Source organism: Oncorhynchus mykiss, chromosome 17, assembly GCF_013265735.2.
Source record: "Oncorhynchus mykiss isolate Arlee chromosome 17, USDA_OmykA_1.1, whole genome shotgun sequence".
Taxonomy (NCBI): Eukaryota; Metazoa; Chordata; class Actinopteri; order Salmoniformes; family Salmonidae; genus Oncorhynchus; species Oncorhynchus mykiss.
Genome location: NC_048581.1, coordinates 12,645,300 through 12,659,865, shown reverse-complemented (window position 1 = coordinate 12,659,865; position 14,566 = coordinate 12,645,300). Strand labels below are relative to the sequence as shown.

The following is a 14,566-nucleotide window of genomic DNA, read 5'->3' as shown; positions in this document are numbered from 1 at the left end:
CCCTCCCCACCAGCCGCCCCCTCCCCACCAGCCCCTCCCTCCCCACCAGCTCCTCCCTCCCCACCAGCCGCCCCCTCCCCACCAGCCCCTCCCTCCCCACCAGCCCCTCCCTCCCCACCAGCCCCCTCCCTCCCCACCAGCCGCTCCCTCCCCACCAGCCGCCCCCTCCCCACCAGCCCCCTCCCTCCCCACCAGCCGCCCCCTCCCTCCCTCCCCACCAGCCGCCCCCTCCCTCCCCACCAGCCGCCCCCTCCCCACCAGCCGCCCCCTCCCCACCAGCCCCTCCCTCCCCACCAGCCGCTCCCTCCCCACCAGCCGCCCCCTCCCCACCAGCCCCTCCCTCCCCACCAGCCGCCCCCTCCCCACCAGCCCCTCCCTCCCCACCAGCCGCCCCCTCCCCACCAGCCCCTCCCTCCCCACCAGCCGCCCCCTCCCCACCAGCCCCTCCCTCCCCACCAGCCCCTCCCTCCCCACCAGCTCCCCCCTCCCCACACCTGCAGGCGGCCTCCTGAACCCTCTTGTTCCCGTCCAGGATCCTCTTGAGGAGTTCAGTCATGAGGGGTTTGAGGTGGGAGTCGGGGGGCTGGCTGACCACCCAGTGGGCGTAGCGGGACAGGGTCCAGCAGGCGATGGAGCGCACCAGGGCCTTCTTATCACAGAGACACTGGATGAGGTGAGGCATCAACTCTGGTAGGTAGGGAACCATGCCCTGCATACAACCTGAGGAGAGACGAGGGGGGTGTGACTCACATGCTTTTAGCTTTTAGTTCCATTTAGAAAATAAAAAAGGATGGAGGTCAGGGGATGGAGGTCAGGGGATAGAGGTGATAGCGGTCAGGGGATAGAGATGGTAGAGGTCAGGGGATGGAGGTCAGGGGATAGAGGTCAGGGGATAGAGGTCAGGGGATAGAGGTCAGGGGATAGAGGTCAGGGGATAGAGGTGATAGCGGTCAGGGGATAGAGGTGATAGCGGTCAGGGGATAGAGGTCAGGGGATAGAGGTGATAGCGGTCAGGGGATAGAGGTGATAGCGGTCAGGGGATAGAGGTCAGGGGATAGAGGTCAGGGGATGGAGGTCAGGGGATGGAGGTCAGGGGATGGAGGTCAGGGGATGGAGGTCAGGGGATGGAGGTCAGGGGATGGAGGTCAGGGGATGGAGGTCAGGGGATGGAGGTCAGGGGATAGAGGTCAGGGGATAGAGGTGATAGAGGTCATGGGATAGAGGTCATGGGATAGAGGTGATAGAGGTCAGGGGATAGAGGTGATAGAGGTCAGGGGATAGAGGTGATAGAGGTCAGGGGATAGAGGTGATAGCGGTCAGGGGATAGAGGTGATAGAGGTCAGGGGATGGAGGTCAGGGGATAGAGGTCAGGGGATAGAGGTCAGGGGATAGAGGTCAGGGGATAGAGGTCAGGGGATAGAGGTCAGGGGATAGAGGTCAGGGGATAGAGGTGATAGAGGTCAGGGGATAGAGGTCAGGGGATAGAGGCCAGGGGATGGAGGTCAGGGGATGGAGGTCAGGGGATGGAGGTCAGGGGATGGAGGTCAGGGGATGGAGGTCAGGGGATGGAGGTCAGGGGATAGAGGTCAGGGGATAGAGGTGATAGAGGTCAGGGGATAGAGGTCAGGGGATAGAGGTCAGGGGATGGAGGCCAGGGGATGGAGGTCAGGGGATGGAGGTCAGGGGATGGAGGTCAGGGGATGGAGGTCAGGGGATGGAGGTCAGGGGATGGAGGTCAGGGGATGGAGGTCAGGGGATGGAGGTCAGGGGATAGAGGTCAGGGGATGGAGGTCAGGGGATGGAGGTCAGGGGATGGAGGTCAGGGGATGGAGGTCAGGGGATGGAGGTCAGGGGATGGAGGTCAGGGGATGGAGGTCAGGGGATGGAGGTCAGGGAATAGAGGTCAGGGGATAGAGGTCAGGGGATAGAGGTCATGGGATAGAGGTGATAGAGGTCAGGGGATAGAGGTGATAGAGGTCAGGGGATAGAGGTGATAGAGGTCAGGGGATGGAGGTCAGGGGATAGAGGTCAGGGGATAGAGGTCAGGGATAGAGGTCAGGGATAGAGGTCAGGGGATAGAGGTCAGGGGATAGAGGTCAGGGGATGAGGTCAGGGGATAGAGGTCAGGGGATGGAGGTCAGGGGATGGAGGTCAGGGGATGGAGGTCAGGGGATGGAGGTCAGGGGATGGAGGTCAGGGGATGGAGGTCAGGGGATGGAGGTCAGGGGATAGAGGTCAGGGGATAGAGGTCAGGGGATAGAGGTCAGGGGATAGAGGTCAGGGGATAGAGGTGATAGAGGTCATGGGATAGAGGTCATGGGATAGAGGTGATAGAGGTCAGGGGATAGAGGTGATAGAGGTCAGGGGATAGAGGTGATAGAGGTCAGGGGATAGAGGTGATAGCGGTCAGGGGATAGAGGTCAGGGGATGGAGGTCAGGGGATGGAGGTCAGGGGATGGAGGTCAGGGGATGGAGGTCAGGGGATGGAGGTCAGGGGATGGAGGTCAGGGGATAGAGGTCAGGGGATAGAGGTCAGGGGATAGAGGTCAGGGGATAGAGGTCAGGGGATAGAGGTCAGGGGATAGAGGTGATAGAGGTCAGGGGATAGAGGTGATAGAGGTCAGGGGATAGAGGTCAGGGGATAGAGGTGATAGAGGTCAGGGGATAGAGGTCAGGGGATGGAGGCCAGGGGATGGAGGTCAGGGGATGGAGGTCAGGGGATGGAGGTCAGGGGATGGAGGTCAGGGGATAGAGGTCAGGGGATAGAGGTCAGGGGATAGAGGTCAGGGGATAGAGGTCAGGGGTTACCCTCAGCGATAGCCCCCAGCACCAGTATTCCAGACTCCTTGACGACCCAGTCTGGGTGGAACAACAGGCCCTTCAGCAGGGGCAGCAGGTGGGGGAGGAGCTCATCACGAAACACGTTAGCCAACACGTCTAACGCTGCCGCTGAACACTTCCCTGTTAGAGAGACAGAGGTTACAACACTTCCCTGTTAGAGAGAGGTTACAACACTTCCCTGTTAGAGAGAGGTTACAACACTTCCCTGTTAGAGAGAGAGACAGAGGTTACAACACTTCCCTGTTAGAGACAGAGGTTACAACACTTCCCTGTTAAAGACACAGAGGTTACAACACTTCCCTGTTAGAGAGAGAGACAGAGGTTACAACACTTCCCTGTTAGAGACAGAGGTTACAACACTTCCCTGTTAGAGAGAGAGACAGAGGTTACAACACTTCCCTGTTAGAGACAGAGGTTACAACACTTCCCTGTTAGAGACAGAGGTTACAACACTTCCCTGTTAGAGAGACAGAGGTTACAACACTTCCCTGTTAGAGAGAGAGACAGAGGTTACAACACTTCCCTGTTAGAGAGAGAGACAGAGGTTACAACACTTCCCTGTTAGAGAGAGAGACAGAGGTTACAACACTTCCCTGTTAGAGAGAGAGACAGAGGTTACAACACTTCCCTGTTAGAGAGAGAGACAGAGGTTACAACACTTCCCTGTTAGAGAGAGAGACAGAGGTTACAACACTTCCCTGTTAGAGAGAGAGACAGAGGTTACAACACTTCCCTGTTAGAGACAGAGGTTACAACACTTCCCTGTTAGAGACAGAGGTTACAACACTTCCCTGTTAGAGACAGAGGTTACAACACTTCCCTGTTAGAGACAGAGGTTACAACACTTCCCTGTTAGAGAGACAGAGGTTACAACACTTCCCTGTTAGAGAGAGAGACAGAGGTTACAACACTTCCCTGTTAGAGAGAGAGACAGAGGTTACAACACTTCCCTGTTAGAGACAGAGGTTACAACACTTCCCTGTTAGAGAGACAGAGGTTACAACACTTCCCTGTTAGAGACAGAGGTTACAACACTTCCCTGTTAGAGAGACAGAGGTTACAACACTTCCCTGTTAGAGACAGAGGTTACAACACTTCCCTGTTAGAGACAGAGGTTACAACACTTCCCTGTTAGAGAGAGACAGAGGTTACAACACTTCCCTGTTAGAGAGAGACAGAGGTTACAACACTTCCCTGTTAGAGACAGAGGTTACAACACTTCCCTGTTAGAGACAGAGGTTACAACACTTCCCTGTTAGAGACAGAGGTTACAACACTTCCCTGTTAGAGACAGAGGTTACAACACTTCCCTGTTAGAGACAGAGGTTACAACACTTCCCTGTTAGAGACAGAGGTTACAACACTTCCCTGTTAGAGAGAGAGACAGAGGTTACAACACTTCCCTGTTAGAGAGAGAGACAGAGGTTACAACACTTCCCTGTTAGAGAGAGAGACAGAGGTTACAACACTTCCCTGTTAGAGAGAGACAGAGGTTACAACACTTCCCTGTTAGAGAGAGAAACAGAGGTTACAACACTTCCCTGTTAGAGAGAGAAACAGAGGTTACAACACTTCCCTGTTAGAGAGAGAAACAGAGGTTACAACACTCCCCTGTTAGAGAGAGAAACAGAGGTTACAACACTCCCCTGTTAGAGAGAGAAACAGAGGTTACAACACTTCCCTGTTAGAGAGAGAAACAGAGGTTACAACACTTCCCTGTTAGAGAGAGAAACAGAGGTTACAACACTTCCCTGTTAGAGAAACAGAGGTTACAACACTCCCCTGTTAGAGAGAGAAACAGAGGTTACAACACTCCCCTGTTAGAGAGAGAAACAGAGGTTACAACACTCCCCTGTTAGAGAGAGAAACAGAGGTTACAACACTTCCCTGTTAGAGAGAGACAGAGGTTACAACACTTCCCTGTTAGAGAGAGAAACAGAGGTTACAACACTCCCCTGTTAGAGAGAGAAACAGAGGTTACAACACTCCCCTGTTAGAGAGAGAAACAGAGGTTACAACACTCCCCTGTTAGAGAGAGAAACAGAGGTTACAACACTTCCCTGTTAGAGAGAGAAGCAGAGAGACAGAGAGAGACAGAGGTTACAACACTTCCCTGTTAGAGAGAAACAGAGGTTACAACACTTCCCTGTTAGAGAGAGAAACAGAGGTTACAACACTCCCCTGTTAGAGAGAGAAACAGAGGTTACAACAATCCCCTGTTAGAGAGAGAAACAGAGGTTACAACACTCCCCTGTTAGAGAGAGAAACAGAGGTTACAACACTTCCCATTTAGAGAGAGAAGCAGAGAGACAGAGAGAGAAAGAGGTTACAACACTTCCTACACCACTAATTAAACAGTGACTGATTTAGACCAGGTGTGTGTGTGTGTGTGTATCTTCATGGGTAATCAGTAACAACTGAGAACTGGAAAAACTGGCCCTAAATCTTCTCTCTTGGCGGGACAAACACTAAAGACTGGCTGCCAATCCCATTTCCCCGGCTCTGATTGGTCAGCTGAGCTGTCACGCAATCCCTCAACCACTCACGCAGGTTCCAGTCGGAGAGCGTGTCATCGTCGTCATCGTCATCGTCGTGGTCCTCCCCCTCCTCCCCCTCTCCTCCCTCGTGTTGCAGGGTGACGGTGCGGGACTTGTGGAAGCGAGGCTTGATGTCCTGCTCACTGTCTGGTACGGTGTCGTCCTCCTCCTCTACATCTCCCTGGGGGAGGGAGGGAGAGGGGGGGGGGCGTTAAGTCATGGTTCTCTCTAGTTGTGTATTAGGAGTGGGACATCCAGACTGACTCACACAATCACTCACACACAGACTGACTGACTGACTGTAAACTCACCTTTAGGAGGATGATGTCTATCTCAGAGTACTTCATCCCATTCACCAGGATAGGGATGAGTCTGGAGAGAGACAGGAGATGGTGATAACCACACTAGTCCTCTTTATCCAGCTACACCCCCACTAAAAACTCCCCCAGCCATCACTTCATCTGCGTGTCTGATGTGTGTCCGTCCATGAGTGTGTGTATTTGAGTGTGGGCGTGTCACTGCCCCCGCGTGCGGGCGGGTGTGTACTTACTGGACCAGGTGACCAGACAGGGCCTCCTTGCAGACGGGCTGCTCAGCCAGGGTGAGCCAGAACTCACAGGCCTCCAGACTGACATTCTCATCTGGGTCCTGGGTTCGCTGGAGCATGTACTGGGGAGGAGAGAGAGATCTTATAGAAACAGAAGGCAATATGGAAGAGAGGTATGGGGCCATAAGAATAGAGAGAGAGAGAAATAGCAGAACAGATTGAGTGTAGGACGTTTACAAAAACACATGGAACATGAGTGATGAATGAGTGTATGAGGAAGGTCAAAAGTGCACAGGGTTAGAGGTCAGAGTTCATAGGTGGTACCTGTATGATGCTGTGCATGTGTGGTATGAGGTCATAGGGTTAGAGGTCAGAGTTCGTAGGTGGTACCTGTACGATGCTGTGCATGTGTGGTATGAGGTCATAGGGTTAGAGGTCAGAGTTCGTAGGTGGTACCTGTACGATGCTGTGCATGTGTGGTATGAGGTCATAGGGTTAGAGGTCAGAGTTCGTAGGTGGTACCTGTATGATGCTGTGCATGTGTGGTATGAGTCGGTCTATCCGGACCTCCAGCAGCATGACCAGAGCTCTACACACGTTCTTCCTCACCTCACAGTCCTCATCCCCCGCTAGAGCAAACAGACTCTGGAGAGAGAGGGGGGGGGGGGTCGTTATAATAAACATTTAGACTCTGGAGAGAGAGGGGGGGGGGGTCGTTATAATAAACATTTAGACTCTGGAGAGAGAGGGGGGGGTCGTTATAATAAACATTTAGACTGGAGAGAGAAGGGGGGGGGGTCGTTATAATAAACATTTAGACTCTGGAGAGAGAGGGGGGGGTCGTTATAATAAACATTTAGACTCTGGAGAGAGAGGGGGGGGTCGTTATAATAAACATTTAGACTGGAGAGAGAAGGGGGGGGTCGTTATAATAAACATTTGGACTCTGGAGAGAGAGGGGGGGGGTCGTTATAATAAACATTTAGACTCTGGAGAGAGAGGGGGGGGGTCGTTATAATAAACATTTAGACTGGAGAGAGAGGGGGGGGGGTCGTTATAATAAACATTTAGACTCTGGAGAGAGAGGGGGGGGTCGTTATAATAAACATTTAGACTCTGGAGAGAGGGGGGGGGTCGTTATAATAAACATTTAGACACTGGAGAGAGAGGGGGGGGTCGTTATAATAAACATTTAGACACTGGAGAGAGAGGGGGGGGGTCGTTATAATAAACATTTAGACTCTGGAGAGAGAGGGGGGGGGGTCGTTATAATAAACATTTAGACTCTGGAGAGAGAGGGGGGGGGTCGTTATAATAAACATTTAGACTGGAGAGAGAGGGGGGGGTCGTTATAATAAACATTTAGACTGGAGAGAGAGGGGGGGGGTCGTTATAATAAACATTTAGACTCTGGAGAGAGGGGGGGGGGATCATTATAATAAACATTTAGACTCTGGAGAGAGAGGGGGGGGTCGTTATAATAAACATTTAGACTGGAGAGAGGGGGGGGGGGTTGTTATAATAAATATTTAGACTCTGGAGAGAGAGGGGGGGGGGTCGTTATAATAAACATTTAGACTGGAGAGAGAGGGGGGGTCGTTATAATAAACATTTAGACTCTGGAGAGAGAAGGGGGGGGGTCGTTATAATAAACATTTAGACTCTGGAGAGAGAGGGGGGGGGGGGTCGTTATAATAAACATTTAGACACTGGAGAGAGAGGGGGGGGTCGTTATAATAAACATTTAGACACTGGAGAGAGAGGGGGGGGGGTCGTTATAATAAACATTTAGACTCTGGAGAGAGAGGGGGGGGGTCGTTATAATAAACATTTAGACTCTGGAGAGAGAGGGGGGGGGGGGGTCGTTATAATAAACATTTAGACTGGAGAGAGAGGGGGGGGTCGTTATAATAAACATTTAGACTGGAGAGAGAGGGGGGGGGGGGTCGTTATAATAAACATTTAGACTCTGGAGAGGGGGGGGGGGTCATTATAATAAACATTTAGACTCTGGAGAGAGAGGGGGGGGTCGTTATAATAAACATTTAGACTGGAGAGAGGGGGGGGGGTTGTTATAATAAATATTTAGACTCTGGAGAGAGAGGGGGGGGGGGTCGTTATAATAAACATTTAGACTGGAGAGAGAGGGGGGGTCGTTATAATAAACATTTAGACTCTGGAGAGAGAGGGGGGGGCTCTGGTCTAAAGTAGTGCACTATATAGGGACTAGGGCTCTGGTCTAAAGTAGTGCACTATATAGGGAATAGGGCTCTGGTCAAAAGTAGGGCTCTGGTCTAAAGTAGTGCACTATATAGGGACTAGGGTTCTGGTCTAAAGTAGTGCACTATATAGGGAATAGGGCTCTGGTCAAAAGTAGTGCACTATATAGGGACTAGGGCTCTGGTCTAAAGTAGTGCACTATATAGGGACTAGGGTTCTGGTCTAAAGTAGTGCACTATATAGGGACTAGGGCTCTGGTCTAAAGTAGTGCACTATATAGGGACTAGGGCTCTGGTCAAAAGTAGTGCACTATATAAGGACTAGGGTTCTGGTCTAAAGTAGTGCACTATATAGGGACTAGGGCTCTGGTCTAAAGTAGTGTACTATATAGGGACTAGGGCTCTGGTCTAAAGTAGTGCACTATATAGGGACTAGGGTGCCATTTTAGTCACAACCCCTGTCTCACCTCGATGAAGGTGTCGATGTGATCCATCAGAGCCTGGGCTCTACTGCTGATGAACTGATTCACACACGCTATGGCATGAGACCTGGAGGGCGGGTGAGAGAGAGCAGAAACAAAGTTGGTTGCATTCAATAGCTGCCTTAAGAAGAAATCAACTACTTGTCAGGGAGCGAAGGCAGAAAGAAAGAAAGAAAGAAAGAAAGAAAGAAAGACAGGCAGACAGGCAGACAGGCAGAAAGAATGAAAGAATGAAAGAATGAAAGAAAGAGCACAGACCTGATCTGGGTGACAGAGACAGACAGAGAGACAGACAGAGAGACAGACAGAGAGACAGGCAGACAGGCAGACAGACAGACAGGCAGACAGGCAGACAGACAGACAGGCAGACAGACAGGCAGACAGGCAGAAAGAATGAAAGAATGAAAGAATGAAAGAATGAAAGAATGAAAGAAAGAGCACAGACCTGATCTGGGTGACAGAGACAGACAGAGAGATAGACAGAGAGACAGACAGAGAGACAGACAGAGAGACAGAGACAGACAGAGAGACAGACCTGATCTGGGTGACAGAGTGACTGACAGACAGACAGACAGACAGACCTGATCTTTGGGCTGCAGTGTTTAAAGAACTGTAGGAACTTGGGGATCATGATGTTCAGGGGTCTGTTGAGAGCATCGCTGTCCAACAGCTCTGAAGAATCCTCACAGATCTTCTGCAGTGCTCCGAAAGAACCCTGCACGCAAACACACAGAGAAGGTTAAACATAGGCCCTACATGAACAATCAAAAGATTAGATGGGAGCGCGTGTGTGTGTGACCTCGCAGGTATTGTAGTCTTCAGAGTTGAGCAGGTTACAGAGTTGAGGGAGGAGTTCAGGCCATGTCTGCAGCTCTCCTTTAGATGCTATGGTTGTAATCAAGATGCCTGAGAGACAGGAGGCAGAGGGTTACACACACTAACTAATAGGCACACACACACACACACACACACACACACACTAACTAATAGGCACACACACACACACACTAACTAATAGGCACACACACACACACACACACACACACACACACACACACACACACACTAACTAATAGGCACATACACACTAACTAATAGGCACACACACACACACACACACAAACATTATTTATTGTGTATTTCTGTTCTTCCTTGTTATTCTTAGTACTACTATTGATTACTGCATTGATGGGTTTAGAGCTGCAAGAAGGAATTTCACTGTATGTGACATTAAAACCTGAAACTGAAAGTTGAATACACACACACACACACACACTTCAGCTTGCTGATTAACGCATACTCCCCCACAGACTGACACCAGTACCTGCAAAGGCTCAACCACCCACACATCCTGACTCACTTTGCAGCACACACACACACACACTCTTTCTCTTACCGATGGTTGCTCTGATGAGGGGCGAGGGATCTCCGATGTTGTTGAGACATTCCCTCTTGATGAAGTCAGCGACCAGAGGAGGAAAGTTCTGGTAGTGGGCCTTCACATTGTTCTTCAATATGAGACCACTTAGAGAACGCGTCGGCTCATCTACAGAGAAGGGGGGTGGTTTGAAAGGAAAGAGGGAACGATTAGTAACCACTGACTAATGCTCGCAACCATTTGATATAGATCTTACACACACACACACACTTACCCTCTGATTTGAGGCTTGTAAGGACGAAGATGAGATAGTTGTTGAAGTCTGGGAACTGGTTGAGCTGTTCCAGTTTCTACACACTGTTAAGGAACACCCCTCCACTGACAAAACAATCAACATGGCAAATCACCAACAATCCCGCACACATTCATGACTCATCTTTCACTCACACCCCGATGAGACACATTATGGACTATGGAAAACAATCACACAGCCTCTCTCTCTCTCTCGAACGCAGACACACTGCTGTGTGTTTGAGAGGATACTTCCTGCACAGCTCTCTGTGTGGCTGTGTCTGGAGACTGGGAGTCCTTCAGCAGCTGAAGCACCTGCTGCAAACCCTGTTCATCCGGCTGCCACTCCATCCTACACACACACACACACACACACACACACACACACACACACACACACACACACACACACACACACACACACACACACACACACACACACACACACACACACACACACAGAGAGAAAGAGTGACTTGAATGTTTCTCTACATTTTCCTTACAGCCTCCGCCGCTACATAGTTTTCTGTTGCTACTAGTGTCGCTGTCACAAGCAGAGTTGTCTCTCTAGCCCAACATCACATCAGAGTTGTCTCTCTAGCCCAACATCACATCAGAGTTGTCTCTCTAGCCCAACATCACAAGCAGAGTTGTCTCTCTAGCCCAACATCACAAGCAGAGTTGTCTCTCTAGCCCAACATCACATCAGAGTTGTCTCTCTAGCCCAACATCACAAGCAGAGTTGTCCCTCTAGTCCAACATCACAAGCAGAGTTGTCTCTCTAGCCCAACATCACATCAGCGTTGTCTCTCTAGCCCAACATCACATCAGAGTTGTCTCTCTAGCCCAACATCACATCAGAGTTGTCTCTCTAGTCCGACATCACATCAGAGTTGTCTCTCTAGCCCAACATCACATCAGAGTTGTCTCTCTAGCCCAACATCACATCAGAGTTGTCTCTCTAGTCCAACATCACATCAGAGTTGTCTCTCTAGTCCAACATCACATCAGAGTTGTCTCTCTAGCCCAACATCACATCAGAGTTGTCTCTCTAGCCCAACATCACATCAGAGTTGTCTCTCTAGCCCAACATCACAAGCAGAGTTGTCTCTCTAGCCCAACATCACAAGCAGAGTTGTCTCTCTAGCCCAACATCACATCAGAGTTGTCTCTCTAGCCCAACATCACATCAGAGTTGTCTCTCTAGCCCAACATCACAAGCAGAGTTGTCTCTCTAGCCCAACATCACAAGCAGAGTTGTCTCTCTAGCCCAACATCACAAGCAGAGTTGTCTCTCTAGCCCAACATCACAAGCAGAGTTGTCTCTCTAGCCCAACATCACATGCAGAGTTGTCTCTCTAGCCCAACATCACATCAGAGTTGTCTCTCTAGCCCAACATCACATCAGAGTTGTCTCTCTAGCCCAACATCACATCAGAGTTGTCTCTCTAGCCCAACATCACATCAGAGTTGTCTCTCTAGCCCAACATCACATCAGAGTTGTCTCTCTAGCCCAACATCACATCAGAGGCAGAGTTCTCTCTAGCCCAACATCACATCAGAGGCAGAGTTCTCTCTAGCCCAACATCACATCAGAGTTGTCTCTCTAGCCCAACATCACAGAGTTGTCTCTCTAGCCCAACATCACATCGGAGTTGTCTCTCTAGCCCAACATCACATCAGAGTTGTCTCTCTAGCCCAACATCACATCAGAACGCAGAGTTGTCTCTCTAGCCCAATATCACATCAGAACGCAGAGTTGTCTCTCTAGCCCAACATCACAAGCAGAGTTGTCTCTCTAGCCCAACATCACAAGCAGAGTTGTCTCTCTAGCCCAACATCACATCACAAGCAGAGTTGTCTCTCTAGCACAACATCACATCAGAGTTGTCTCTCTAGCCCAACATCACATCAGAGTTGTCTCTCTAGCCCAACATCACAGAGTTGTCTCTCTAGCCCAACATCACATCGGAGTTGTCTCTCTAGCCCAACATCACATCAGAGTTGTCTCTCTAGCCCAACATCACATCAGAACGCAGAGTTGTCTCTCTAGCCCAACATCACAAGCAGAGTTGTCTCTCTAGCCCAACATCACAAGCAGAGTTGTCTCTCTAGCCCAACATCACAAGCAGAGTTGTCTCTCTAGCCCAACATCACATCACAAGCAGAGTTGTCTCTCTAGCCCAACATCACAAGCAGAGTTGTCTCTAGCCCAACATCACATCAGAATGCAGAGTTGTCTCTCTAGCCCAACATCACAAGCAGAGTTGTCTCTCTAGCCCAACATCACAAGCAGAGTTGTCTCTCTAGCACAACATCACATCAGAGTTGTCTCTCTAGCCCAACATCACATCAGAGTTGTCTCTCTAGCCCAACATCACATCAGAGTTGTCTCTCTAGCCCAACATCACATCAGAGGCAGAGTTCTCTCTAGCCCAACATCACATCAGAGGCAGAGTTCTCTCTAGCCCAACATCACATCAGAGTTGTCTCTCTAGCCCAACATCACATCGGAGTTGTCTCTCTAGCCCAACATCACATCGGAGTTGTCTCTCTAGCCCAACATCACATTAGAACGCAGAGTTGTCTCTCTAGCCCAATATCACATCAGAACGCAGAGTTGTCTCTCTAGCCCAACATCACAAGCAGAGTTGTCTCTCTAGCCCAACATCACAAGCAGAGTTGTCTCTCTAGCCCAACATCACAAGCAGAGTTGTCTCTCTAGCCCAACATCACATCACAAGCAGAGTTGTCTCTCTAGCCCAACATCACAAGCAGAGTTGTCTCTCTAGCACAACATCACATCAGAGTTGTCTCTCTAGCCCAACATCACATCACAAGCAGAGTTGTCTCTCTAGCCCAACATCACAAGCAGAGTTGTCTCTCTAGCCCAACATCACAAGCAGAGTTGTCTCTCTAGCACAACATCACATCAGAACGCAGAGTAAAGAATAGAACGCGTCAGTCAAGGGTCGGAATGCAAAGAACGCATTCTAATCACCAACATCAGGACTACCTTCACAACCGACCTGGGACCAAAACAAATAGCACATCAACGGACGTTGACAAAGTAATTTAGATACCTAGCTAACGTTAACTAGTTTGTTAGTAGTAATCAGTCCCCATTATAAACACGATACGTAACTAGCCAACGTTACCTAATCTAGCTTTGCCTCCGCAAGCATTCCGCATTGCATGCTAGCTACGCTAGTTAGCAATTTTGCTAGCTAATAAAGTAGGGAGTCCCTGGCCGGCTTGGGCAAGTAGGCCGATACGGCCTCGCATTTCGCCGCAAGTGACATTAACTCGTTAGCTAGCTAACTACATAAACATCTAACAAATGAACGAGTGTAGACATTGTTAGCTAGCCAAGTGCAAACGATAAAGACAACACAATGACATATTATATGGCTAACGTTGGTTAATTGGCTAGTTAGTTGGGCATCTAGCTAGCTAATAGCTTAATGTTGAAAGTGCCGCCAAAGAAAGCCTTTACCTGGTCGCACCGATTTGTCAGATCCGTAATTGCTTTGTTAGCAGTAGCTACCGGTACCGTGGCAATGAGCATTTACAGAATGGCAGATGCAATCCAGATGTATTTAGTAGCAAAGGGTTTGGATCTCTCACTTTGTTTTTAGAGCAAAGAGATAATCCCGAACCCCCTTGCTGTTGCGATAAGTAGCTCTGGCTCTGTGTGAGAAATAGCTGTCATGTCAGTTTCAAAAATCCACCAGCAGGTCCTTGTTCGGCTTCCGTACATGGCTCAACGTTCCACACGCTTGATTAGTTTTGCCCAATCGCCGATCTGTTCACATCACACGTGATTACACTGCAAAATCAATTAGGTCAATATAATAGACAATCTTTCATCAAAGTCAAATTGAGGGGGGGCAGGACCGAGTTTGGGAAATCCTTTGGGAAATCCTGATCTAGTCTAGTGTTGTTGAGAAATAAAGTATTTGTGGTAAAATATTTTCAGGTACTGTAATACATCAAGTAAGAGTCATTCAGAAATGTCAATGAAGAGTAACACATTACCACTTTCAAAACACAACTTTATTGGACTGTCATATCAGTAACTAAACACACAAAAACTGCTCATAATACTGACATAGGTTGGAGAATACATGACCCTAAATGATCAACACAATGATCCAGGAGAAGGAGAAGAAGCAGGAGGAATGGAAGGATAGAAAAGTGGAGGGATGGAGGGATGGAGGGAAGGAGGGATGGGGGGGCTAGAGGGATGGAGGGCTAGAGGCAAGGAGGGA

General features: G+C 49.7%; 1 protein-coding gene across 1 annotated transcript in view; it reads right to left on the bottom strand.

Moving 5' to 3' along the window:
- Positions 1 to 14,091, bottom strand: part of LOC110514229 (transportin-2) — a gene marked incomplete at its 3' end in the record, with an annotated part of 23,159 nt that extends 9,068 nt beyond the window's left edge. Inside the window, 13 exon segments of the mRNA XM_036949017.1 lie at positions 495 to 720; positions 2,809 to 2,961; positions 5,388 to 5,559; positions 5,690 to 5,750; positions 5,929 to 6,047; positions 6,448 to 6,570; positions 8,612 to 8,693; positions 9,208 to 9,341; positions 9,426 to 9,532; positions 10,023 to 10,172; positions 10,279 to 10,354; positions 10,548 to 10,647; positions 13,792 to 14,091. Coding sequence (XP_036804912.1) covers positions 495 to 720; positions 2,809 to 2,961; positions 5,388 to 5,559; positions 5,690 to 5,750; positions 5,929 to 6,047; positions 6,448 to 6,570; positions 8,612 to 8,693; positions 9,208 to 9,341; positions 9,426 to 9,532; positions 10,023 to 10,172; positions 10,279 to 10,354; positions 10,548 to 10,646 — 1,502 coding nt within the window.
- Between the last annotated feature and the right edge of the window lie 475 nt (positions 14,092 to 14,566).